This window comes from Anas acuta, chromosome 1, assembly GCF_963932015.1.
Source record: "Anas acuta chromosome 1, bAnaAcu1.1, whole genome shotgun sequence".
Classification (NCBI taxonomy): domain Eukaryota; kingdom Metazoa; phylum Chordata; class Aves; order Anseriformes; family Anatidae; genus Anas; species Anas acuta.
Window position 1 is genome coordinate 28,893,745 of NC_088979.1, and position 26,333 is coordinate 28,920,077.

Genomic DNA, 26,333 nt, shown 5'->3' on the forward strand with positions numbered 1-26,333 from the left:
TACTGTCTGTATATTGTCTCTGCTCCAGTAGGTCTTTGATAGCTGGTTTCTGCCTGTCCCCCTGCGGCCTCACGTTTTGTACAATTACAAGGCCATAGGGAATTCCGTGGTCAAAACAGAAGCAACGGACTCCACGTGCTTCCTGGGATTAGGTCGTGATTCAGTGGGTGACCTGTGCTCCCCTGGGACCTCTGCAGTGAAAAACTTCTTAAATTAATACTAATATAGAACCCAAAGACCCTGAACATACCCTCTTATGATAACAGTCACTCATACTTTTGTCCATCTCTTCAACAATAAAAAGACAAAGCTATGAATACGGATACAATGGGGGATGCTCTGAAAAGAGTGGAAATAACTCAAAAACTACAGATCTTGAAAATTCTTTATAACACAGTAGGTGGCATAGTATTTAAACATTCAGATTAAGACTTCTGATTTTGCCGATGACTTAAGGTCAACAGGCAAGAACTTCCATCTTCAAAAGGCTTTGCAGAAATTCGGTCCCAAATTAAATAACCCCAATTCAGGATACATATTCAAAAACCACTGATGTTCTCAAGTTAGACTTGGTAACACAGAATGGCACTATGCTTACTACCAGCACCTGTGGCCTCTACTGCTGCAAAATGTTTCTATTATTTCTTAAGATCACAGCATACCTCAACTAGTTGCCACTGCAAACCTTACATTTTACTGTTGATAGTGACAATGAAGCATATGTAGGGTCTGGTTTAGTTAATAAAAAATCATCACAGGCTAACTAATGAAGTCATTTTTATCCTTTAAACTTGTTTTAGCATTTGAAATCTACAATGTGACAAAGGCCCCTTCATTCTGCACAATGAACTCTCCACAGATCCCTTCAACAAGGAATTATTTTCTCCGTATCTCAAACAAGTTACCAGACAGGGAAAGCATGTAAGCACAAACATTAAAAGTGTCCATGACAAAGGTTGTTGTTGATAGAAAGCTTTCATCAAGGTTAATAAATATGTATTATCAGAAAGAAAACATCTGCTAAAGCAGTAAGCAGGGACCAGACAAAGATAAGCTTGTGCTGTTGCAGTGTTCTCTTCAAACTCAATTTGCTCTGTAACCAAATACTTTTTCGAAAGTAAAATACCTACTGCTTTGGCAGCCAAACTGAACTCAGAGCCAGAAGGAGCTATGTAAGGAATCTACTTACCTGTGCCAAACAAGAGGTAAGGGATGGAGCAACTAAGTTGGCTCAGACATATCAAAAATTGTCATGCCAAGCCAGATGAAAGGGAAAAAGGACACGCTCGTACAGTGGAGCTCCTGACCAAACGTTATGTATGGATCAATATATCCCTCTTCTAAGGAGAGGAGACAAGAAAATTGCTTAATAGCTGGAAAGTAAACGTGTCCTTTGTGCCAAAACCTTTTTATTGCTTCCCTACTGCCTGGGTGTAGATCTACTTTTTCTATTGCTGGACCATCAGGGCTAAAGGACTGAGAAAGACTTCATGAATCAAGTCCATTCACCTGCAATCGCAGCTTCATTCCTCTTCCCTATTCTCATGCATCAGGATCCATCACAGACGGACTGTACATAAAAGCATCAAGGCCAATCTTATAAAAAGTCAGTTCTTTCACCCATATGTCTCCCACTGGGACACTATTCTAGAGCATCACTCTCCCATGTAGCCAGGAGGTTTCTTGTAATTAGATAAAATGTATTCATAGCCATTTGACATCCACTTGGCTCTCAATAAGCTCTAGCATTTATTTTATTATTACTTTTTAAACCCCTCGCGTTTACCTATCTGTTCCTAACAAAACTCATTTTTAGCCCAACAAGCCAACCTCTTCCAGGGTCCTTTCATAAAACAGACTCCTCGTTCTTCTGAATATCTTAATCTCTCTTTTCCACAACAGCTGGAATCAGTTTCATTTCATCTTTAGTAAACACGAATGATCAAAATACAGTTAAGGTCTCAGCAGAATCCTATAAAATCCAACAGAACATCCCAAGCTGTACTAGCGATGTCTGCTCTGATGCATTTTATGATCACAGTAACCTTTACAGATACATTACACTGGAGATAATACTTATCTTGTGAACCAAAGAGCTTGCCTGCTTCCTCCTCCTCCTTATAAAGTTGCAAATGATGAGATCCCCATTTATAATTTATTAATCTTATGCAAGACCTTATACTGTATATAACTGCATTTCATCCAGTTCAGGGGTGCCATTCAAACAGCGCTCCTTTAAACAGTTGATGCATATTCTTGATCTTTTACCACTTCTGAAATACAGATTCCCTAGGCCACTGGAGTTCCCTGGTTCATCAGCTTAGCTGAAATACCAAGTATTTCTGGAATTATCTTGATAGCTGAAAGATACCTGAGTGCCTTAGTTACTGAGTGGCTAAGAAGGGATATATTTGTATTATACTCTAGCTGTACATCAAGCTTCAGCATTCGATCCTTTCCTATTTCCTCCACAATTTAGAACCTTAAAAAAAAAAAAAGCTACACGACTAAGGTTATATTGAGTCTGCTGAAGCTCTGTAGAGCGACAGGTCAAAACCATTCTGCATTATGCTTTGAATTTTGCTGTATGGAGATGGGTAACACACAGGCATCTGGTCTCAAGTCTGTCGTTCTTCACACCTGTGTTTTCTAGTCCTTTTATTTGCTTTCTACTGACCTTCACATCTCCAAAAGCCACGTCTTACACAGACACAGCCGTACCTGGCATTCAGCCTCTTTTTCCATATGGCATCTTCCCAGGCACTTCAGAGCTTCGTCTAGTTCTGTGAAGCTGCACAGAAATGTTTACCTGCCCATCTGCTACTTGTCCAGACACAGCAGCACAACACCACCATACAACGGGAAGATCCATAAACCTGCATTTATATGCTCCTGAGAAATCCCAGAACCCAGCACCCTTCCACTTATGCTGTCACCAAGATGAGACTAGATTATTTCCCATAAGAAATAAATAACAGACCTGCTTTTCAGATAAGAGGTTGAGGCTCAGCAACTGGAAAACAATGATAGCATATTGAAACTTTATGAACATAATGCACACTTGGAAGGCTATTATGGCCAAATCAGTGCTCTGGAAGGTATGCTCAATGTCAGAAGATGAAATGGAAAAAACCTACGGATAAAACTGTGTGTGTATATGAGTAAGATTCCTGGTCTAGTATGTGTCATATATTCTGCTTGAAAGGAACGCAAGAAAATGTGAGAGTGTATTTAGCTATAACTAAGAAAAAAGATGGGGTATTTCCAAGGTACCTTTTCTTCCTTTCTTTTGCAATATTTTTACTAAGAACTGGAAAGGTGCAGCAAACATAAAAACACACCTTTAACAAATACGCTATTGAAAAGGCTACATATATATAATGTCAGATTTACAGTGTAGAAAAGCACTGATCTAACGCACATGGGCTAGCAGTCCATAGTAAAAAGCAATCAAACCATCAATCAATCTCAAAACCTCAGTGCTTGCAAGTACTGCTGTATCTGTATCTATTTGCAGTACAAATATGGGAGTGGAAGTTAAGCTCACACTAGGCAGTCTTCTGCATCTTTGTTCAGCCTTTGTTAACAGCTGATGAGTTAGATGACTTTCCAGTTTTAACTGAGCTTAAATGATCGATAAGCTTAAACTGCTTTTATCCAACACAACGGTTCTGTGCTTGATCACCAAACAGGAAACAATAAATGGCAGGTTTAAGAAAAAGTGAGAATAAATGCCGACTGAAGTACGTTTGTTATTTTCTAAATCCACCTGTTACTTAGGAGTTTTACTGAGATGCCTCTTCACTGCAGAAACCAAAAAGCCCAGCTCTGTCAAAATGCCTGAGGGTGTAACACAGTAGAGCACTTCACTTTAAGACAGTCTCTTGAAAGACAGCATTCAGCACAACTTCTAAGAAAACAGAGAAAAAGCAAAAGGCTGACAATTCTTTGGAGACGCATCTTTCTCCATCCCTTTGTTGTTGTCTCCAACTTTAATTCTGATTCTGAGAAGGGAGGAATTCAGTATCAATAAGGTACAGCTCCCTGACCTAACAGTTCTTTCTCTATTTTGGGACTTTCTCTCAGCCCATGGTCCTGTTGTGGTTTTTATTCAGCACATTCTTTCCACTTCAAGTGACCTGTCTGTATTTCGTAAGATTTTTCTCCAATTGTTGCAATGCATTGTTATGAAATGGTCATGACGACAACCTTTGCTATCTTTTTTATAGTAACGTATTTGTATTTTATTGAAACTACAACTCCATATTAAATCCTTCTATGAATCATCTATGAAGTAGTAATACAACCTATAGGTTTGGCATTTATATTTCTTATTCCAGCTCTCTTCTCCCAGCCTCTATTTCCTTATTTTGGAGGCACAAGCAGACAGAATCCTCCTGCAGGCAGAAAAGCTGCTATACCTGAATACTCTCCATTTAGGTACTTCTGAAATATTTACACCTAGCCACACTTCCTTGACCTGAAAGATCTGGAGGAAACATAGCAATAAAATTCTTGTTAAGAAGTACAGGTTATCCTCCTTGGGTAGGATCTATCTTTTTTCTTTTTTAAAGAGGGTGGGGAACAGACAGAATACAACTTTCCTAAGTCATTGCAACTGAGATATAACAATGTAATAACTAAAAGTTTTATGAAGCCCATAGGAAATTTGAAAAAGGGGTTTTGTATCACTGAAGAATGTAATATATGTAATAAGCCATCTTTTCTCAACAAAACATTGGGCTATAAGAAAGCTCTTTCCTCAGCTACTTCATAAGGTACATCCATCCCAGCTGTGAGTAAAACAGTCAAGATTATCCAAGGGGAATCCAACATACACTGCATGAAGATGGGCCGTATGTCCAGCACCAAAGGGGAAGCAAGGGTAAAACAGCCAGCGAAAAGGCTACTGGAAAAACAAACTGAGAGCAGGCACAGAAAGTAAACCATTCACTCACAGAACAGTTGATTAATCAAGAAGGAAAGAGGCTGTAATCGGTCACTCCAGTAGCTCAAACACCATTAACTTGAGAAACTTCTGTAAGTTACCGGGCGCTGCACAGTCACTTGAAAAAATCTGAGGCTGTTTGGATGGTGTGTCCTAGAGCACCTGCTCCAGAAAACTGCATTTTTTCAAGTCGTGGTGTGACAAAGGACTTTTCTTTGCAAACAAACAAACAAACAAACAAACAAAAAAACAACAGCACTTTGGGTAGCTGTATTTACTACCAGTGAATCTGGCCTTTCAAACTTTATTTGAAGACCCATGTAATTACACTGTTTCTTAATGGCTTTAAGTGGCTGAATAGACACACTTGTAATTGGTCTTTAATTCAGGGTACACAGTAGCTATTTATATTTGTGCACAGCTAGCCTATGTGCTTGTAATGGCCTTGTTACCTTCCTCCCTTTCTTCCTTCCCCTCATTTGGATAACAAACTGCTTGGGATGTGAAACAGATTGCTGCACAAATATCTACAAAAGGAAGAAAGCAAAGGGAAGTTGTATCACCAGGATTTCAATGAAGTTCAAACGTGTCACGATCATGTAAGCCATGCGAGCTGACAAAACCTCGGTCGTCTCAACAGTCAAAAAAGACTGCAACTGTCATCATCTAACTATTAATAACGCATGCACAGCCGTATCTTTCGGGCCATGTGCTGCTGATTCATCCATTAGGGGAAAAAAAAAAAAGCCAAACTATGAACAGAATAATAATAATAAAAAAAATCCCTGGATTCAGAGTTGCAACATTCAGATGGGTATTACATTCTGGCAACAAAACAGTATGTGGACCCAAGCAGACAAAGCAGTTGCACAGGTGAAAATAAAGGGAAATAAAGGGAAATAAAGGGAAAACAACCTCCAGGTCTCCTTATACAGGTAAACTCTCTACAGAACAACTTTTAGCATCAAAGGAGAAAGAGGAAGCATAGAGGCAGGACAATGCTGGCATCTTGCAGGCATCAGTGGGAGCCTGCTCGGCCTTGTGGAGGTCTGGAAAAATAGCAGCTGGGAGAGCAGCTCCCCAGCCCTGAAGATGTTGCTTTCCTTCGCAGCCTGCCACCCTTCACAGCTACCGGGTGCCTGCCCAGGAGATAAGGCGGCCGAGGCTGCTCTTTGGAGTACAAATAGAACAACAGTAAATCAAACTTAATTGGAAGTTATTTCTTCGTTAACTTGAGGCCTCTGATAGAAGCCTGAGCACTTTCACAGCTGCAGCTATACTTCAAGGATGTAGCAAAACAGCTTGGATCTCAAAGGGTGGAACTATAAAGGAACACCCTAGGGGCTCATCTAACAATTTGTAGCATTTCAAACAGATGAGACACCAGGCTGTATTCCTACTGTACATATGGTTAAAGAAGATCTAACAAACGCAGTGCTTTGACACAAAGTTGTAGCCTTTTCATTTTTATGGAGCCCAGTAAAAAGACAGTTTAAATACATTGTTTCTTAGTTTCTATAAAACACAGATCGTTTTTAAAGAATTAATCAGATACGGAAATTGAGTAATGCTTTTCTATCTGGGGACAGTGGCTGATTCACCAGAGGGCTGCGCTGCCATCGCGAGGGACATCAAGCCCGTCAAGAGAGGTGATCCTTCCCCTCTGCTCAGCACCAGTGAGGCCACACCTGGAGTGCTGGGTCCAATTCTGGGCCCCCCAGTACAAGAGAGATGTGGATATGATGGAAGGAGTTCAATGAAGGAGGAAGGAGGCCTGGATGACCTCTCCTGTGAGCAGAGGCCGGGAGAGCTGGGACTGCTCAGCCTGGAGAAGAGGAGGCTCAGGGGGATCTTCCCCAGGGCTGGGAATCCCCGCAGGGAGGGGGCAAAGAGGCCGCAGCCAGGCTCTGTTCAGGGGTGCCCAGCGCCAGGCCAGGGGCAGTGGGCACCAAGGGGCAGGCAGGAGGCTCCCTCTGAGCACCAGGCAGCACTTCTGTGCTGGGCGGGCGGCTGAGCACTGGCCCAGGCTGCCCAGAGAGGCTGGGGGGGCTCCTCCTGGCAGAGCGGCACAAGGCGCCTGCACGGGGCCCTGGGCACCCTGCGCTGGGGCCCTGCTGGAGCGGGGCTTCGGAGAGGTGACTTACACAAGTCCCTCTCTAGCCACAACTATTCTGACATGCTGTGATAAAGTAAAAAAAAAAAAAAAAAAAAAAGCTATTTTCATGAATTATTATGATTTTATTCAACAAGATTTCATCCAATTAAGATTCAATGTTATGAGCATAAGTTACTCTAAATAGCATCTTCAATTAAGATCCTAATAAGTAAAATGTTTTTTTTTTTTCAAACTTCTTTGCCTGTATCTCTGATTCAGTTCCAACAGCTAATCAACTTTCTTCTTATGTTAGAAACTAACAAGAGATCCTGTATTGATTTACCCCTCCTTTTGCTTCATGAAGCACAAGGCCACTTCTTTCCCATCAGTAGAACAGTCAGGGAAGAAATCTGATGACCTGCTTACAATGCCAGGGGACTTCATCTTCTCAGACACAGACCCATCAAGCTTAACATCCTCTGCACAGGACTCATCCAAGTGGTTCCAGACTCAGACTGCCCACACTAGCAGCTAAATCTCAGCAGCATGAGTTAATGATTTACAAGCTTGTGGGCAAGACATTGCTGACTGCAGTCATGGGAACTGACTTTTAGGTGCATTCTCCAGTTGCAACCAAAGGCCTCAACCCCATCCCAACATGTACCTCCATGTAAGATGTGAGATGTTAGATGCTCATGGAAATGGATGAGTTTGAACAACTGAAAAGCAAAAAGTTCAGGGCAAAGACATTCATTGTGGGTACAACTTTGAAACAATGCACTCAGATGAGATGCTTTCAGGATGTAGCCTGCCTTTTTTCAGTTTCGAACAGCCAGGCTTTAGGCCCCAGGATGGAGACATGTCATTTAGGTATCTGGAACTGTGTCTGCATGCAAGTTAGGACCTTACACTCCTATAATAGCAAGTGGAGATCTACTTAGTACAGACAGTGGAGCCTGGAGAGCTATTCAGTTCAAACTGATGTCAGCTGAAAAGCACTGACTGCACTGTAGCTAGTGACTAAACCTTCACTACTTATAATGGGAGCTTAGATCCAAGGCCACATATAGAAACACATTTAGACACCTAAAATTAGATGTCTTAAGAAAGCAGCTGAAGCACTGATATTTCCAACAAATGTCTCCAGAACCTTCCTGTAGTCAGGCTGGCTTTAGTTTACTGAAAGGAGGGAACAAAGGAAGAAATCGGAGAGATACAAGGAAAGTTTAACTGATCGGAATATATAGGAAAATGGGACACGAGAAGGACAAACAGACTGAAGACCTTATGACGAATATAGCAAATCACAAACTCATTCGCATTTCAAAATGTGTTGAAGTAAGACAATATAGAATAATGCCTAACAGAAGAATGAGAAAATAACAAAGCATTGAAAAAACCAAAGCATTAGAAAGCATTATAAGTGTGTTTTATCTGTATAAAGATATTAGATCTATTTGAACATTTCAAATGGAAATCAATGACAGAAAAATTAAGTTTTCCCTGAAACACCGTGCAACAAAGATGATTAAACATCCGCATTAATGCTTTCCCATTTTAACCTGGTTTTTCATTTCCTACTGCAGAAGGTGATAAAAGCAAGTCTGATTTGCTTTTGATCAAACTTTTGCCGAGTTTAGTTTATCCCGGGAATGGCACACTTTAGAAATTTTGTACATATGTAAACCTAATGAAATGGGCACAACAGTAATGTCAGCTGCAACAGTAATGCTAGGTGGAAAAGCAGTATGCTCAAGAAAGTTTTTCCAGCAACAGCTTCTTGGAGTATCCCTGACTGCCTCTTTAAGAGCTGGGGAAGGCTGGGGCCACCAAGTCCTGCTCCCTTACCAGCCTTAGCGGAGGAGAAGGTCAGGCAGTTCCCAGAGAAGGGGGAGTGCAAACTGTTTCGAGGTTAGTTCTTGGGGCTGCTCTTATTGCCGATCAAAATAACAGACTTCCAAATTGCTATGGCTTATTCTGACCTTGGTATACACTTCTTTGCCAGTTTTGTTGAGTTACACTGAATTTGAGAGATGGTTCTCTCTCAATTTTGCCCTATTGCAAAAAGGGACTACTGAATCAAGTAGACACCTGAGTTAGTTTTAATTCATCCTAGTACTAGTAAGAAAAAAGCTACAACAGCACGGTGTCAGGGCAAATTTTCCCTTTGCCAGTGATAGTCAAATGAAGAAGCAGATTTCTCCTGTGTGCCAAAGCCAGCACCTGAGCATTTGACATGCACTAGAGCAAGGACTTGAATTCATTTTTGTGTCTATTTTATCAAAGGGGGATTTCCCATATCTCCATCCAACCTCCATGCTAATCTACCTGTACAAGGCAGAAGAGTGCAATCTGTTCCTCAAAATTTGCATGGGCATTCATGCACTCAGATTATCACTCTAAGCTATAAAAAAGCCAGTTCCCTACTTACAATAATTTTGGAATACAAGAAGGGCAGCTCCTTACTTACAATTACTGTGGCATGAGATAGCTCCAAGTCAAGGAACTACAATCACGCTTCATGGTCATTTTCTTTCCTTAGCGTCTTCTTATAACACAGAAGAGCATGAAGTCTCCTCTGCAGTCATGCTTGTGCATGACTGACTGGTACCATTATTATTTTTAGTTTGACTGTAGGCACCTGGAAATGCAATTACCTACACAAATTTTAGAAACTGTTTCATATTTAAGGCCATTTCCAAACAAAGATGCTTTAAATTTAAGCTACTCCTAGACTCAGCTTTGACAATCCTCAGCCAAGAGTTAGATGACTAAGTCACTGTATCTTGCTGTGACCTCATACTGTCAGATGACTTGTTTTAGCTTTTTTTCAATGCTTTTATAAAGCCCTCTATATATTTGTGTCCGAGATTAACATGTACAAGAGGATGTGATCTAAGTATCCATATCCAGTTTCAGCCTTGCATATCCTGTTTAGTCTTCTGCATGGCACCCACGTGGAGGCAATGGATAGGAATCAACTTGAGATGATTTACCTTTTTTTTGTTGTTGTTGTTGAAATGAATTGATGTATATAACCTTGTGTCTGTAGCCTTCAGAAGTCTGAAGCCTTCAGAAGGATACAATGCAGGAAAGCAGTAACACATCTTTGAAGAGGAAAAGCACAGCAAATATAGTTACCTGTGTCATCAGGTAATACCCCAGTACCAAGAAATGAGGGCTAGGTAAATGGAAACTGATGAAAAAATTACTCCCCTCTTGGGCTACAGAAAGGAGGTATCACCCAGAGCATATTCCTTGGGTGGCTCCAGTAACCGTTCTTAATGGGAGCAGAAACACTGAGCACTAAAAACCAAGAAATACTCATATGGGTTAACTTGTACGGGGTCACCCAGGCTCACAAGTTATGTAGAACATTTGAGATGCTCAAGAAGAGAATTCTTAATAGTTTTTGCTAGTTTGCTCCATTAATACAGATCTATGGATTTAAATAAATGTTATCCTATTCCTCAACTTTGTCCACTACTAAAGCTGACATTGAGTAATTTAACAAACAAGATATCTAGATATCAAACAATTTATCTAAAGGTGATATCACCCTTAAAGACAACATAGGGTTACCTGGCACTACTGCAGTGCCAGGTAACCTCGTGCATTCTCACATCACCACAGAATGACAGCACATACTTCCTCCAACCCACAAGGTGGGTTTAGGGTTTGGTAATAAGCTCTGGTCTTCTTGTGACAGCAGCAACTTCCAATAACCACCAGCAACTAGGAAAGTCCCTTCTGAGGGGTTTGTGACAACTTGTACAGAATTTATGACCAGACCAACATTGGTGTTTAACCACCTCAACTAATAAATTACTCTTACATAAAACTCAACACCAAAGCACCAGGTGTTACTGAGAACAAAAAAGTCTATTTTTTTGCTGTCATTGTTCAAATGTACTTAGATAGGAGTTGCATTTATTTTAAAATGTTTACCTTGGTTGCTTTAATGCTATCTGAAAACAACCAAAACCACATATGAGACCTGGCAGCAGGTAACAACTTTATTCATGTAGCATTCTGGATAATGGGCAGGTATGCTCTTCCAAAGTAAATTTTAAAATGTAAAGTAAATTTTAGAATGAAATAAAGTTTGTGTTTTAATACTGTAATCTTAGAATTGATATGATTTTCCTCTTTCCCTCTTGACTTAGTTTAAAACACTTTTAATAAGCATTTTATTCTTTAAGGGGGAAAAAGAAAAGAGGTTAAGATTGCTTAACTACTATCCCAGAGACCAACCTTAAAACTGATACTTCATTTCAAAACATGAAGTATTTATGACTCACACTAATTTACATACATTTTCTTATTCTATTATGAAAATGCCAATTTTCCTTTGCAGAGACATATATAACATGGTCTCTCATTATGTCAAGTAACATTTAATAGCCCTTAGCTGCAACTTGGGACTGTTATAAAATGTGCTCAAGATGAGTCATCTTCATTCATTTATTCTGCAATAGGAAGAATTCATGAATGAATGATCTGCAGTAATTCACTTCTACAAAGACAGCCCATTCATTTATTTCAAACCTGGCTTTCTGAATCACTGCAATGTAGCTGATTATTTCACTTTAACACAAGACAAAATTTTGCTTAAGGAAAGTTTCCACAGAAGTCTGAACGTTTCCAGTACGTGAGAACAGTTTCACAGATCTAAAAGAGCTCTTCTGAAAATAAGCACTTTGGTCTAACATATGGATACACAGGCAGATATCTTCCTGTCTGTCTAGCAAGAAAATCGCACTGTCTTTAGAAAGCAAGCCTGACAAATGGTTTAAATTGAAGTTGTGTTAAAAGAGTGGGCAGAAGTCATTGCTATCAGACAAACCACTAGGCAGCCAAACAATATTTTATAAAAGCACAAGTTGGCCCTTTGTACAGAGAAATGCTCATTTAAAGTTATAATTAAGTCAAAATATACACAATGGAAAAACAACTAAAACCTAAGCTGTCAACTACAGAAATACTAAATAAACACGCTTGTTATTTTATAAAAATATGCACGCAATGCATCAAGAAAAGATACACAGTCATCAAAACTTTGTCAGAGTAAAGGAAAGAGATTAGCCAAGGAGGAAAGGTCCCTCAGCAACCACTGCTCTTTTGTCAAACCTACAGATTTTAAACTAGGAAATAAAATGTCCTTCCATCTCATCTTAACTGCCATGGAAGAGGCACAAGCTAAGATGCCACTTCTCACCTACAGTTCCAAAACATTCAAGGCTTTATAGATCATCTATGTGAGTTATGCCAGCAAGTCAGTACAGAGACCTGAGTATAAATGCACTTTTTTCTTCAGAAGCTTAGCTCTCAGAAAAAGCACCGTGTACTCCTCTATTAATTGGTACTTTAAGTTTTCATTACTTCATTGATTCAAGGACAGCTCCAAAATACTCACTTTATTCACACTTATTCACACCTCTCCTTTCTCCTGGAAAGACAGTGACTCTTGCTGTTTTCAGGCTGAGTACTTTTACCCTATGTACAGAGCATCCAAAGTAAGGCTTGTACTCTTTAGAAACAAAACAATGACAGGAACAGCACAAAGACTGATGGATGGAGCATCTCATTTTTTCCATCAGACAGAGATATGGCGCAAGAATTATATAAAATGGTTAGATTTATAAACAACCCACACTGGCTTCAGCAGATCTTGCAACCTCAACGTGAAATGACCAGCAATAAAGCACAAGGGACAGAGATCTAGAATCGCTGAAGGAATCGTGACTTACCAAATCACCCACACTACTGCATCTGTGGATCTGTACTTCTACTGGGGATCCATCCAGAAGCAGCTCTCAACTTCTCAACCTCCTCTCTTATGTTTTTGTGCTATACTTACATAATCTCAGTTTAAGCATATGATGATGCAAATTGCCTTGACAGAACCTGAAACTGTTACCATTTCAATCTTTGCTCAATACGTATCATGCTAAAGTCATTATTCTTTGTAATCTCACATTTTTTCTCCTTTTCCTTTGGAACTTTTAAGATTTTACTCTGAAGAGAACCTAACCACATATTTGTACAGCAGCACTTTGCTAAATATAGTTTAGACTTTGAAAAGTAGTACTTGAAAATTTTCCATTCCTTAAAAAAAGAAGTTAATGTTCAACATTAAACTGAAGTCCTTGTTATCTGTAGGATATCGAACATCCTACAAAATACTAAGTAAATGAAGCTCCCAAACCAGTTCATTCTAGAAAGCAAACATCAGAAACTGAGAGATTTGTTTGGTGGTCACTTACCATTCTACTGCAAAGAAGTAAGTGTTGGAAATTACTCATGTAGCTTTACAAGTATCATTTTGAAAGGGATAAGGGAATACTTTTAACAAAATATTAAGTGCATTTCATGAAAAAAGCCCTATGCTTGTACTAATAATGTTTTTCTTCAGGCGTATTCTGAGCGTGATACAAGACAACAACATTAATTACATCAATATGCAATGCACTTGTTATACGTAATCACAGTATTTCCGTGAGCAGTGTGCTGTCTTTGCAAAATAATATGCAGATACACATTTTTAACGTATGTAGTACGTCTTTTTACATAGCACATCACAGAAAGCAGAAAATGTGCTGTTTGTTGAGACTGAAGTCAATACAGTCAGACAAGAGAATAAAGATGGGCAAGGACTGACAGGGAAACAAACTGGAAAACAGTATTATTTCACATTCTGATGACCAAATCAACTTGCTACTAATAGCTTCTCCACTGAATTTCAGGCATCTTTGCTTCTCCATGCCTTTTTCTTAAATAAGCATTGCTGCATGTTTATAATGCTTCCCCAAATTGTGCTCATTATGGATTTCCGCAACTTTAACTTTGATTTGACCTAATAACTTAGTGCATAAAGTGAAGAAAATAAGAACAGGGAACTGATGTGAGGTTTCCTTCTTTAGAGTCAGCACAATATTCTCTTCTAGCTGTAACCCATTTTGCAGACTGGGCATCCATTTTGCAGCAAAGTCAAGGGCAAACTATGTTTGAGAAGCTGTGTCAGAGCAAGAAGGACCAGCAATACCAAATTACTCTCTACAGTGTGCACTACATGAAATCATTCACTTTACAGAAATCTGTGCCCAGAAGCTGTTGGGAAAGTAGGCATTCCTCATTAGCGCAATACATACCATGAAAAAGTACAGCATCACTTTCTAAAGGAGTTTCTTCTTAAAGCTGGAGACCCAACATGTTATAAACGTAGGAAAGATCTATTGACATAGCCCTCATAACACAGGAACATCTCAGAGTGGCAAGAACAGACCACAAAAGCTACATTCAAGTGAACATGTCCACCTGATGCTGTTCTATGATTAGGGAACATACGAACACAAAAAACCTCTAAGTTATGATCTCTGTTTTATTACCAACTATAAGCCATGTTTTCATGTCCTGGAAAGCGGAAGGACAAGGAGAATGCCCATAAAACAAGTGGTTTGCAAAAGTTGCAGGATTTTCCAGTGAAGTTGTAAAAACCATATCTGAGTTTACTCTTAATGAGTACCAGGAACATTTGTCTATCTAATAAATACTCACTCTCACATTTAAAGCGCGAATAAATCAACAGTTGAATAAAATCACAATAGCGAGCTGCCTATTTAGAAAGCAAGAGGGACCAGGCAAAGATAAAAGCAGTATCATGAAAGGTTAGAACTCTATTTGTAAAGATATGATATCAGTATTTTTGCAGTTCATCACACACACTTTCTACTTTCAAAATTACCATGCAAGGAAAATGTCAAATCAATTTTTCTCCTCAATAAGCCCATCTGATAAATCAAAATTAAACCCACAAAAATGCAAGGTATGCCACTCCTCAATATTGTGTGCAGTAGAAGTTAAATACAATTTTTATCTCTCTCTTTTTTTTTTTTTAAATAAAACTTAAATTGCAGGACAAAATTACTATGTTCCCCATAGATATTGCAAAGCAACTATTACAGATACATTTCAAATAATGAAGTAAAGAACTATGAGCTGCAATACTGACTGACTTGTGGCTGAAATGAAGCAACAAGAATGTGCAACTGGCACAGAGTTCAGAAAAATGGCACTAATGAACACGTAAACTTTAAGAACTGTCAGTGTAAACTTAATTACAGTTCAAGGCCTCCTTTTAATCAGTTCTCTTGTAGCCCAAGGATGTGCCTATGACACTGGAAATAGATCTTCTGTCTCAGACTGAAAAGATGGGGAAAAGGAGCTGGAAGCCACTTGCTTCAACTTCCCAGGACAGTATCTGTTGGAGCTGAGCCAACGTTCAGGAAAAAAAAAAAAAGGTAGGATTCATTGACACAGTAAATAACAAGCAAAAAGAAAAAACAACAACAAAAAAAAAAAACACAAAAACAACCAAAACAATCCACTATCTGAATCTGTGGATACTCTTTTGTAACAGAGTAAAATGGTATTCTGAACAAAAGCAATATCTGAATCCTCTTTTCTTGCAGCTGCAGATGGGCTCAACTTGTAGCTATTTCCATTCACAACAGAAAACAGCATCCAAACTGACCATTGCGTATGGGGACACTATGCTTAGATGAAGTGTTTGTATTGTGCAGCTGGATCTTGGCAGAACTCAGGAAGGACACCAGGTGATGTCCCTAGAGATCCCCAGGTGTCCTAAAAAACTAGTAATGGGATAGCAGACAGTTACTGCTGGGATGGGCAAAACAATGTCCATATGATAGCAACAATTGAAAATATAAACTGAAACCAAATCAACAACTGTGACTTTTGATTTGAGGTCTGTGCAATAAATGAGCTTACTCAAAAGTTGCTAGAATAGTACTTGCCTGTTTGGTCTGCAGACTGTAAATGTCCTGGTTCCTGCTCTCTCTGCCCACCCCAACAAGGGAATTTAATTTTAACTAATACAGATAAAAAAAAGTATGTTCCTTATGGTACCGAAATGTAGATCCAGTGATGCCTAGGCACATAACCTTTAGGTCTTTAAACAGCTTTTGTATTTAAAATTATTTTCTTTCAGTCTTTTACCTTCAACACCAGAAATTACCGTTTATTTATCCTGATGCAGAATCAGGAAATATTAAAAAAATAATAAATAAATTATCCATTTTACCTGTAATGCACTGAAACTGTCCATCTTCTCTTCTTATTGTAAATGCTTCCCCTGGATTAACTTGCACAAGAATAACCTTAAAAATAAAAGAGTGTTCACAACCATTACACAGGAATATGTTACAGAAATGTGGTATGTGCAAAAAAAAAAAGTTTTACTGGGAAAAACAACACTTTTTTTTTTTCTGGTTGTTAAATACATTTTCCACTTCACATTGTTTGCTGCCTTCATCCCCACCGAAAAGTACAAGTACAGATATTTTTAAACATACTTTTCCAAAGAACCTAGGAGAGAATAAAAATGGGTAAAACAGTACCTATACAAATTTCATTTCCTGGACTGCTTAGTATAGTTAAAATACTATTTCTACAGCTTAAATTATTTCAACAAAACACATTAACTGCAACATAAATCAAACCATTACATAAAGTTTCAGAGGAAGCCTAGAACCCAGTGTTTGTATTTTAAACATAACTGCTTGGCAAACAGTTTTCAACACAAGGGAAATATTGTGCAATTTCCTTCTTTTCATGATCCAAGCATGTTTGCACATTCACTAATTATAAAACATTATTAGAAGTAATAAGAAAGTGCACCAGATGCACAGCATGAAAGAATATGTATAGTTTAATCCGCAGAAAACTGTTTATCCTAGTTGTCTTTTTGTGTTCAGTGTTTTTTCTTGTAGTTTTGTTGTTGTTTTGTTTTTGGACCAAGCAAAGTAGAATTGATAGAAAAGCACATTCAGCTGAAAAACTGCAAAAAGAAGTTGACCTAAACTAAAGCAGAAGCCCATTACCATTTTAGACTTCTGCATTCTCCTTTGAAACCTACCTTCCTGAAATGAAAAGTCTGTAACTATGAAGAACCCAGCTAAAATTATAAACAAGGGAAAATAAAGAGCAGGTGCATTTCATGATTTCCTTTCTGGGTACATCTTCAGTCTCACTTGCATGTGCCTAAATACAGTAGGTGTCTCCCTCCTGATGTGAATCAGAGACAGATATCTCTATACATAACTCTTCAAAATTTTGGCCAAAAAATTTACCCTGTTAGTCTGCTCAAGTATATTGGGCTTGTTGCTTCTTCTTCACAAAGAAAACAGGAAACTTAATTGTTACTCATTTTAGGAATACCAGATCTTCCTCTTTTGTTTAATTTTGTCTTTTGCTACGTCTTTACATGTTCAGGCTCCTTTTTTTTGTGCCCAAAATAGCAAGGAAAAGGCAGGAATCACACAGATTCCTCCTCCTCTGTTAGAACTTTATAAATTCGTTGAAAGATGACGCGTTTTACCCAAACATAGTTGCAAATTTTGGTCTATGGGGTTCAAGACCAGTTTAGCTCAGTTTTGGCCATGCACTTTGGAAATCCTACCTTGAATTGTTTTATGTGGTGCAGTTCTGTTACTACAAAAATATATCTTTTAGGCTCTGTGAGGGAAAACAACAATGAACTGTATCACTACTTACATTTTATCATGTTGATAAATTTTCCTGATTATCTAAACTGTGTCAGCATATAACACTCAGTAAGAGTTAGCACTTAACTTACCAACAAGATTTTAGAAGTGAGCTTCAAGTGAAGCTTGTATCTCTTCCAAACATATTCTACTGCAGAGTTTATTGAAAGTGTTTGTAGTTAGCATTTTAGCAAGTGGATACCACCTTCAGACCAGGATGGAGGGAAATGTGAGTGATGAGCTCTAATTTCTTTTTCAGACCTCCCAGACAGATGTAACTTTTGGAAGACACATATTTCATTGACTTATTTTCCCCTCTCTTTGCTGCAATTTCAAGTTTTAGCTTGAAATTTAGCCTGGAAGTACTTAAAGCTTTGCAGGGGCATATAAGAATCCCTGTCCATCCACATGTACAGAAAAGCAGCCAGATTTGGATAAGTGTTTTGGTTGATTTAATATGCCCTGACTTCTGGAAGGAGCCATCCTGGCTGCAGTTGGCAAGTGATGTGGCAATCTACAAGTTTCACCTCAGTGTGCTTGGTGTCCACAGCGTGAACTTCGAGAAGTGGGAAAGTTGTAAAGGTTTCAAATTTTAGGGCAACAGCTGGAATTACTAAATATACTTTGAAGTAAGATGGAAGAGGGGATGAATAAAATGACTCCACTGTTTCCACTTCTTCAGTGCCGATGCCTGGCTCCTGAGGTTGGTGGCCTAGGTGTCTTCCTCCAGACACCTGCCCCAGCTGCAGCAAGTAGGCCACGCGCCCCTCAATATTCTTTTACAGCCTTTTCTCCTCTGTGAAAACCTTTGTTGTTGGCTTCACAGCACCTCAGAAGATAAAGACTCAACACTCCAGCTGTGGCATAACGTAGGGAGAGGGAGCACTGGTCAGCACGGGCTGTGCCATGTTGCAATGGGTCTACTGATGAAGTCCAGCATCGTTTTCAGGTTGTCTGTGGGTTTTCCATGCCTCTGAGGGCATCTGAATCCCAAACAGCTGGGTGGGGAGACTGGCTGACTTAATGCACATTAAATAGATGCTCAGATCTCAGGAAGAGGAAATAAAGCTCTTTTTTTAATTATTATTATTTTTATTTTTTCCAATGGACTATTAGTCTGCCTGTACTTATTTGACTGGCTCCCACTTCCAGCCTTGCTTTTATGTTGTACATTCCCATTTATATTTTACAACTGTTCCACTATAGGCTGTATTTGTTGCTAAGTATGCCATAAGAGTCTGAATCAGGGCTGTAGTAATTTCAGAAGTTTCAAAACCCATTGGTTTCAAAAGCCTTTGTTCTGGAGTAAAGCGTGTCAATGTGACCAGTCCTACTTCTATGCCTCATTGCTGCTGAAGCCCAGGGGTCATCACTGCTTTAAGAAGGGTATTTTTGACACTCTCACACCTCCTGAGTAGATACAACTTGTAAGAAGAAAAATTAAAGCTATTCCTATTTACAGAGAGAGAGCGGTATGCTTCTTGTCAGAAGAGATACCACCAAAGAGAGACAATCACTCCTAGGGATTCACTCTTAGGTAATAAAAGTCTACTGCACATAATCAGAGATGCAAGAAAATCTCTCTAATGGAAAAGGTAACATGGCTCTTTCATAGCATCACGGTAGGCAAATAAAACTTAAAGGTTTCTAGTATTTATAGGTCTTCCACCTCATTCTAGGAGACTTTGCAGAGGCTTGCACATCTCATTGCCCAATGTGCTACCTCATCAACCCAGTGGTGTTAAGAAAATTGAGGCTCTCGTCTTTCACAGTGAATGTTCTCGATCTCAATCTCCTTCTTCTGCAATATTGTTACTGGCTGGGACTTACTGAAATGCTTTGGAAAACTTTAATGGTTGAGTATCTTTTCCCATGCCTCATTCTTTTCGTGACAAATCCTGTTGCTTTTCTTGAAAACTCTGCTATCTGAAGGGCTAAACTTTCTATCAAAATCTAAAACCCTGCTATCCCAAAGCCAACATGCATTATTCTATCCACATTTCTGCTGCCTGCTCTTCTCAAGTAACTACAATAATCTGAAAAAACTTGTCATGTGCCAGTCTCAGTGGGAGGCACGTTCTACACAGCCTTCAAATGCCATTTCTCTTACTAAATCAACAAAACACTAATTAAGGACTTCACAAGCTTAAAAGAATAATGGGAGCTTAAGACACTGAGTCCTTGATACAGGCTCTACGATCCTACAAACACATTTAAAGCACCACCAACTATAAAAAAATGATGAAATTTAGAAACGTAACTTCTCAAAGCTAACACAACTTTGACTCAACATATTTTTGACTCCAGTTGAGAATATGTTAAGGTATTTCTACTAAGAAATGGAGTATTAGGTCAACTAATTTTGTGTCATTTTCACTAGGACTCTAAATTGTTTCCATTAAACAGCTATTTAATAATGATCCACATGACCTCAGTACAGTTCCTGACAAAAAAAAAACAGTACAGAATACCTTTTCTGGGGAGATTAGCATACAGGTTGAAAATACTCAAGTGGAGCTACACATTTATTCTCAAAACTGTTATTGCATACATAAAACAAAATGGTCAGCTCACATGGCTAAAGCTTGAAATATCTGTAGCATCAGTGGCCAAAGTCTATCACAGAGTTTAAGCAGTGAAATTTCATACTTTTCAATGGTACTTAATTCCTTCTACAAAGGACATTTTAGAAGATAAACTCAAATCAAATGAACAACATACTAAGCTTTTTAGTGGTTTAATTAAATTGGTATGGATTACAGAGGTTTCTTCTTAATGCGATATTAAAAGCAAAATCCATCCTGAAAACACAGAAAGGTATTGCAAAAAGAAAGAGTATCTATTAAAACCTCCTCTTTTAGCATGGAATATTTGACTTTTTTCTCCCTGGAGTTTAAAAATTCACTTCACTGCCCATCCATCCTCTGTCAGTTCAAGATACATAGCCTGGACTGGCACAGACCAGCTTCCCAGCAGAACTCAATTGTGCCACATATTAGAGAGCTCAATATGGTTTTCCTGAAATCACTGCTTAAGCTCAGGCTGCTGCCCAAGCCAAATAAGAGCATAAGAAATGTCCTCATGGTCTGGGTTGGTGGCCCAGGTCGGCAGTCCATTCTAGCACTTTATCTCCAATATATCAATTATAGGCGCTGTTTAGGAAGGGCGAAGGAGCCTGGGCAGTTTCTCCAGTCCATCTTACTCACTGTCCATGAGTTTGCATAAACTCTTGGAATCTGCTTACACTGTCTGCCTCCATAACCTCCTACAGCACTGAATTCCTGAAATTCACCTTTTAACCGTTTTAAACTTCTTTACCGAAAGGGTTGTTAGACATTGGAACAGGCTGCCCAGGGAAGTGGTGGAGTCACCATCCCTGGATGTCTTTAAAAGACGTTGAGATGTAGAGCTTAGGGATATGGTTTAGTGGGGACTGTTAGCGTTAGGTCAGAGGTTGGACTCGATGATCTTGAGGTCTCTTCCAACCTAGAAATTCTGTGATTCTGTGATTCAACTAGTTAAGCGTCTCTAGTTCCTGTACTATGGGATTTGCTGAACAGTTCATTTCACCTACCTCCTTCATTATTTTTAGATTTAGCAATTTCCCCTCCTTTTATCCCCAGTCTCTGTAAACTGACGGATCCCAGTATTTGTCATCTCTAAGACAGCTGCTTCATCCTCTTCACCATATCAACGATACCTAAAAACCACATCTCTACTAGCAAAGTGAGCAGTGCTCAGGAACATTCCCAGGTGCTGGCACAGGCACCTGCAAAGATGAACTACGTTATAGTAAGTCCTGATCACCATTTGGGTTGACGCCAGCAAGCACTCTCCTAGATGATGCTATAAACTGTTCCAGGGACCACTTTCACCAGGCAGTTTGCAGACAGATACTCCTTCTGGAGGAAAAAAAAATAGTTTACTGGAACAGACTCATTCCATGACATTTAGCCTCAGTTTCTGGGAACATTCCTGAGCACACTTGAATTACTAATACGCAAACACTGCCTGACAGGAGCCTGGAGAAGCATTACAATGCTTGCTTATTTGGAGGACTAGTTAAGGGACATCCTCTTCATCAGCTCTGATCAATCTATTCCTCATCTAAATCAATTTGAGCTGCCTTATTTGACAAATCCACTCTTATAATACAATAATTCTATATATTTTTAAATAATTTTTATCTCCCCAAAGAAACCCAAATTAAAATATAATTTTATTGTAGCACAACTAGTACGATCGAGCCCTACAGAGACATGCAACATCGAGTTTGACATACTACCAACAGATGTACCAATAATTTAACAATAATTTCATCTGAAGATCTCATATATGATTTAGCTTTACTACACCAGTGTGAGATGGGATGAGAAAGTATTCAGATCTTCTATCCAAAGAATCAAAGGCAGTATGAATGCTCAAAGAGCAGCATGCTCAAAGTTCCCTATTTTTTATTCAGTTAGCTTTTAACTATCCGCAGGAGAAACTTCGGTTGCTTTTGCAGACTGCACTAGAAAGGCAGCTGAATGCTTTTTCAAGTCGTTAGCTTATTTTTAACACCGAAGAAATACTTCTGATAAAAATGGCTGAAGTCAGAAAAAAAAAAATAAGACTAAGGATACAAACAACAAAAGATGGGTGGGAGACTTGTGCAGGCAGAGCTGCAGCTACCTGGGCTCTGAGCTGCTCCAATTTAAGGCCAAACGTTAATGCTCATCTCCAGAAAGATCTACAAGTAACTTTTGTCACCACAACCTGGAGGCTGAAGAAGTCAAAATAAGCTTCTTGGAGGTATTCTCACCACCAACATGATCAGAGCAATGGCTTCTAAAAGCAGAATGGTAATCATACAAAATGCAACCAGTTCATACCTTACTAGACTTTGTATTTATGGATGCCAAATACCTTCTTAAAAACCTAACGTTTTGCTCATGGCAGACAAATATGCAGGTTAACGTTATTTCTTTATTGGAGCAGAGTGGGGGGCAGATGTGAATTTTTAATACAGAGCTGTTTGGAATATGTTGGTTTGCAGACTAATTAAATATGGCCCAAAAGCCCATTCATCCACTGAAACAGCAATTTAAAATGACCCTTCCTTCCATCAATAAGATGGACACTTCTTCATGCCTCTCTACTTTCCCTTCCATCCTGCTAACTGAAGCAGTGCTGTGTTAGCAGTGTGCCAAATTTCCCGGTAAGTTCAGTGAGCTGACAGGAAGGAAAGCAGCCCAAGACTCGTGGCATCACAAACATATATTTACATTACAGCATGCAGGGAAAAGTTTTCCCCATGCTTTCAGCCACAAAGAAAACGTGACAAACCACAGGCCCAGTTAGTGGCTGGTCACTGAGGAGAGGACATGCCTGTCTTCCACCAGAGGGTTAACAAGCAAGACTGAAATAAATCCTATAGACTTCATTGTGAAGCATCACTAGGATTAAACCTTGATGAAGGACCTACATGATGTGAAAGACTTGAAGAGCAGGAAGACAAAAAAAAAATTAATTTACAGGTGTGTTACTCCACTGTTTTAAGGTAACACCTTTCCATAGCAGAAACCATAAACACAATTAGAAGTTCAAATTGTTTCTGTCCCTATGGAGGAGAAAAGAAGTCAATCACACATTCCAATAGGTAAAATGTGAAATAAGTCAATGGTAAGTTGGCTTATTAGGTAAAAACTTACCTAAAAACTACTTAGTAAAAGATGCCTAATTGCAAGTTTTACACATTTTTCTTCTTTTGCTCACCATTACAGACATTTAAAGGCAGCTCTCTATAGAACTGTCTAAAAAGGCAAGGCTCCCTCCACAAATATACACATGTGCATGATACAGCCAGCCAGAAGGATATTGCTCAAAGGAAATCAACAGTCACAGGCAAAATAATCCTCACAAATATTCCGCGGCTTCTACCAAACAGATAAATGTAGTTGATTTGTGGAAGGAGACAGAATTTATTTGAAACAACTACATGTACAAAAAATTATTGTTAATATATCATATATCCAGAGGTGATAATTTTAATTTACTGTTTAGATTTTAGAAGTCTAAACTTTGGTGGAAGTTAAAAAACACACCTGTCTGTGTCTAGAAGTATACTGATAGTCTTTCACACAGGTATAAAAGTAAAGAAAATCCCAAATTAAGACAGTTGCTAGCCTTTTCCTCAACCCTGCTACATAAAGATACAAAGGCCTACCTAATTTGTGGAGATGCTTGCAGATCAGATTTGAACAAGATTTATGAAAGAGCATCTAGTTTATCCTTACTATTTGAGGACAATTCTCACTATTACAAATTATAAGGCCACAGTTTAAATACCTGTATTTGTAAAGGGACAGGACTGAAATGCAGTCATAACTCTTATGAACCCACACAAACATTAAGAGATTCAATACAGACAGTCAAGTTTTGGTAACAAGTTCAATACTCGCAGCCACACTTCAAATTTGTTGTATTAAATTATGTTGCCCAAATGAGTGCTTCTATACTTACAAGCTTCACTGTCTGTATGAAAAGTTATTAGCTACTGAATATACAACACCATTTAAAAATATATATTTAGTTTTCTGAATACCTGCTGATTTATCTCTAACCAGCAAAGTCTTACCTGGAAGATCAAAACTATCATTTTAGAGTTACTGGGATACAAGACAAGTCCTTTCATATTTGCATTAAAGAAAAATCTATAGATGTCAAGCTCTTTACATCTCTCAAAGATACATTTGTTCTCAAATGCATCCTTCAGTATCAAGGAGTATCAGTCTTTTGAAAGGGAAAAGAAAAACTTAAGTTTGCTAAGTTTTTTAATACTGACTGAGGCTAAAGAAATCAATATACACTAAATATACACTAAACACTTTATGTAATATGAAGTTGCGGGATAAGCACACATGAGAACCAGAGCTCTTTTCTCTCTGCAGGCTACCACTGCCACAAAGACAAGAAAACCAAAGGAATCGTACTGACTCTCAGTGTAAAGAAATATTTGGGGTCCTTCCCTTTCCCCAGCCACTCACACCTCCCACTAAAGGGGAGGGGAACTGAATGAGATCCCTGGTGTCTCTGTCCAAAGGAGTTGTGCTTCATGAATTTACATATTTTTACAGAATGAAAGAGATCTGGGACAAGTTTTCCAACCAAGTCAAAAGCCTCTGAATACATTTAAGAAAAATGCTAATAGGTCTAACAGCTAAATATACCAACCAAAAATGCAATCCTTCAGCAGCAAAACCAATTCATATTCTAGCACACAAACTAAAACAATGAAAAACATGGGGAAGTTACAAATGCAAGGAGAAAGCAGGGAAAAAGCCAGGATATAATATGTTAATTTTATCCACAAAAATCTAAAATCTAAAAACCTAAAATCAATACGAAGAGCCAAGAGTATGCCAGATTACAGTTGTGGTTAAGGCATATTTCAATGGAATATGTAGTGTGAGTGCTCCTGTACAACAAGAAGGGTTACAAATTGGAGCAAAGTGGTACTACTGGAAAGCAGAGCTCTGGTTTTCTCTGTTTTTGAGGTTTGTTTGCGTCTTTTTGGATGTCCCCCCACAACAAACAAAAAACCATCCTGGAAACCAAGAAGGTAAAGTGTCTCAAAGCATTTCACTGGACCCCTGATAACGTAACCTAAAAGCAATCACGATCCGCTTCTATATGAGCAGAAATAATGTTCTTTTCTGAAGGGGGTTTATTAGGAAAGCTGCAAGAGCCTCAGGGATGATTTTTTGGCTTGGTTCCTTTTTAATCTGAAAACATCTGTATTTAGCATTATTATGGTTAGAGGTGCTGAGTCAGTAGCAAATGTTTGTCAGCAAAAATCACAAATAACATACTAAAATTGTATCTTTAAACACAGTAGTAGAATACAGCAATGTTAAAAATGACAGCAGTGGTTTGTCTAAAAAAAAACAACACTGCAACTGAAATTAGCTCAGCAGTACTGATGAGCAGTATTTTCAGCCACAAGGACAAAGGTTTATTCATTTCTGAACATTTCGCAGATTTAGGAAAAAACTGTAGCTAATTCTGACTTCAGTTTTTTTTTAAATCCCTAACTAAAGCTGTTTAAAGGGTGGTACAGTCTCGCCTTTTGTGAGATGTATGCTGTACCTTTAACAGCCTGCCTGCAACCAGATTATAAAAGGGTGTATTTCTGGAAAAGGAAAACATAACACAATCCCCAACTTCCAGGCAGAGCCACATTTATGCTCTGTCATTAGCGCACGATCACAATTTTCTCCACTAACCGCTCCAATCAAGACGTTAATTAGCGCCACGCTTCAATCCAGCATCCCGTTTCAAAAGCCTTAGCACTTGGACTTACTGTTGCTCGCATCCTTTTTATTTCTCTCATTCAACTGGTGCTACCCCAGCGCCAAAGGACGAAGGAAGGTTCAAGTCACCACTCCGGATGCTCCAGCCCGGTCCATTCACTACACGCGGAGGCGATCTTCGGTGATGTGCTGGGCGCTGCCCCCCCTTAGCAGGGCACCTTACCCTGACCGCCACCGAGGATCTCCCTTTACCTTGCTCTCCGGCATCCACGGAGCATGCGGAGGCAGGATGCGAAAGGTAGGATCAATTAACGGTGTAGTCAGCGATACCTACCTCAAGCCTTCCTTCCTATCAAATTAGCCAACGTACAGTGAGCTTCCTGCTCTACACGAATGTATCATGTCACTATAGCAACTAAATCAACAAATAG

The 26,333-nt window shown here is 39.0% G+C and overlaps 1 protein-coding gene across 4 annotated transcripts in view; it reads right to left on the reverse strand.

Annotated features, from left to right (window-relative positions):
• The window catches only part of FNDC3A (fibronectin type III domain containing 3A), a 114,725-nt gene that overhangs the window by 58,481 nt on the left and 29,911 nt on the right, over positions 1-26,333 (reverse strand). For 3 of the 4 annotated variants that reach the window (XM_068674515.1, XM_068674506.1, XM_068674498.1), the window contains exon 3: positions 16,147-16,222. The exons of the other annotated variant lie outside the window; for it this stretch is intronic. In XM_068674515.1, coding sequence (XP_068530616.1) covers positions 16,147-16,222 — 76 coding nt within the window. The remainder of the gene's footprint in view (positions 1-16,146; positions 16,223-26,333) is intronic. 4 annotated transcript variants of the gene reach the window in all.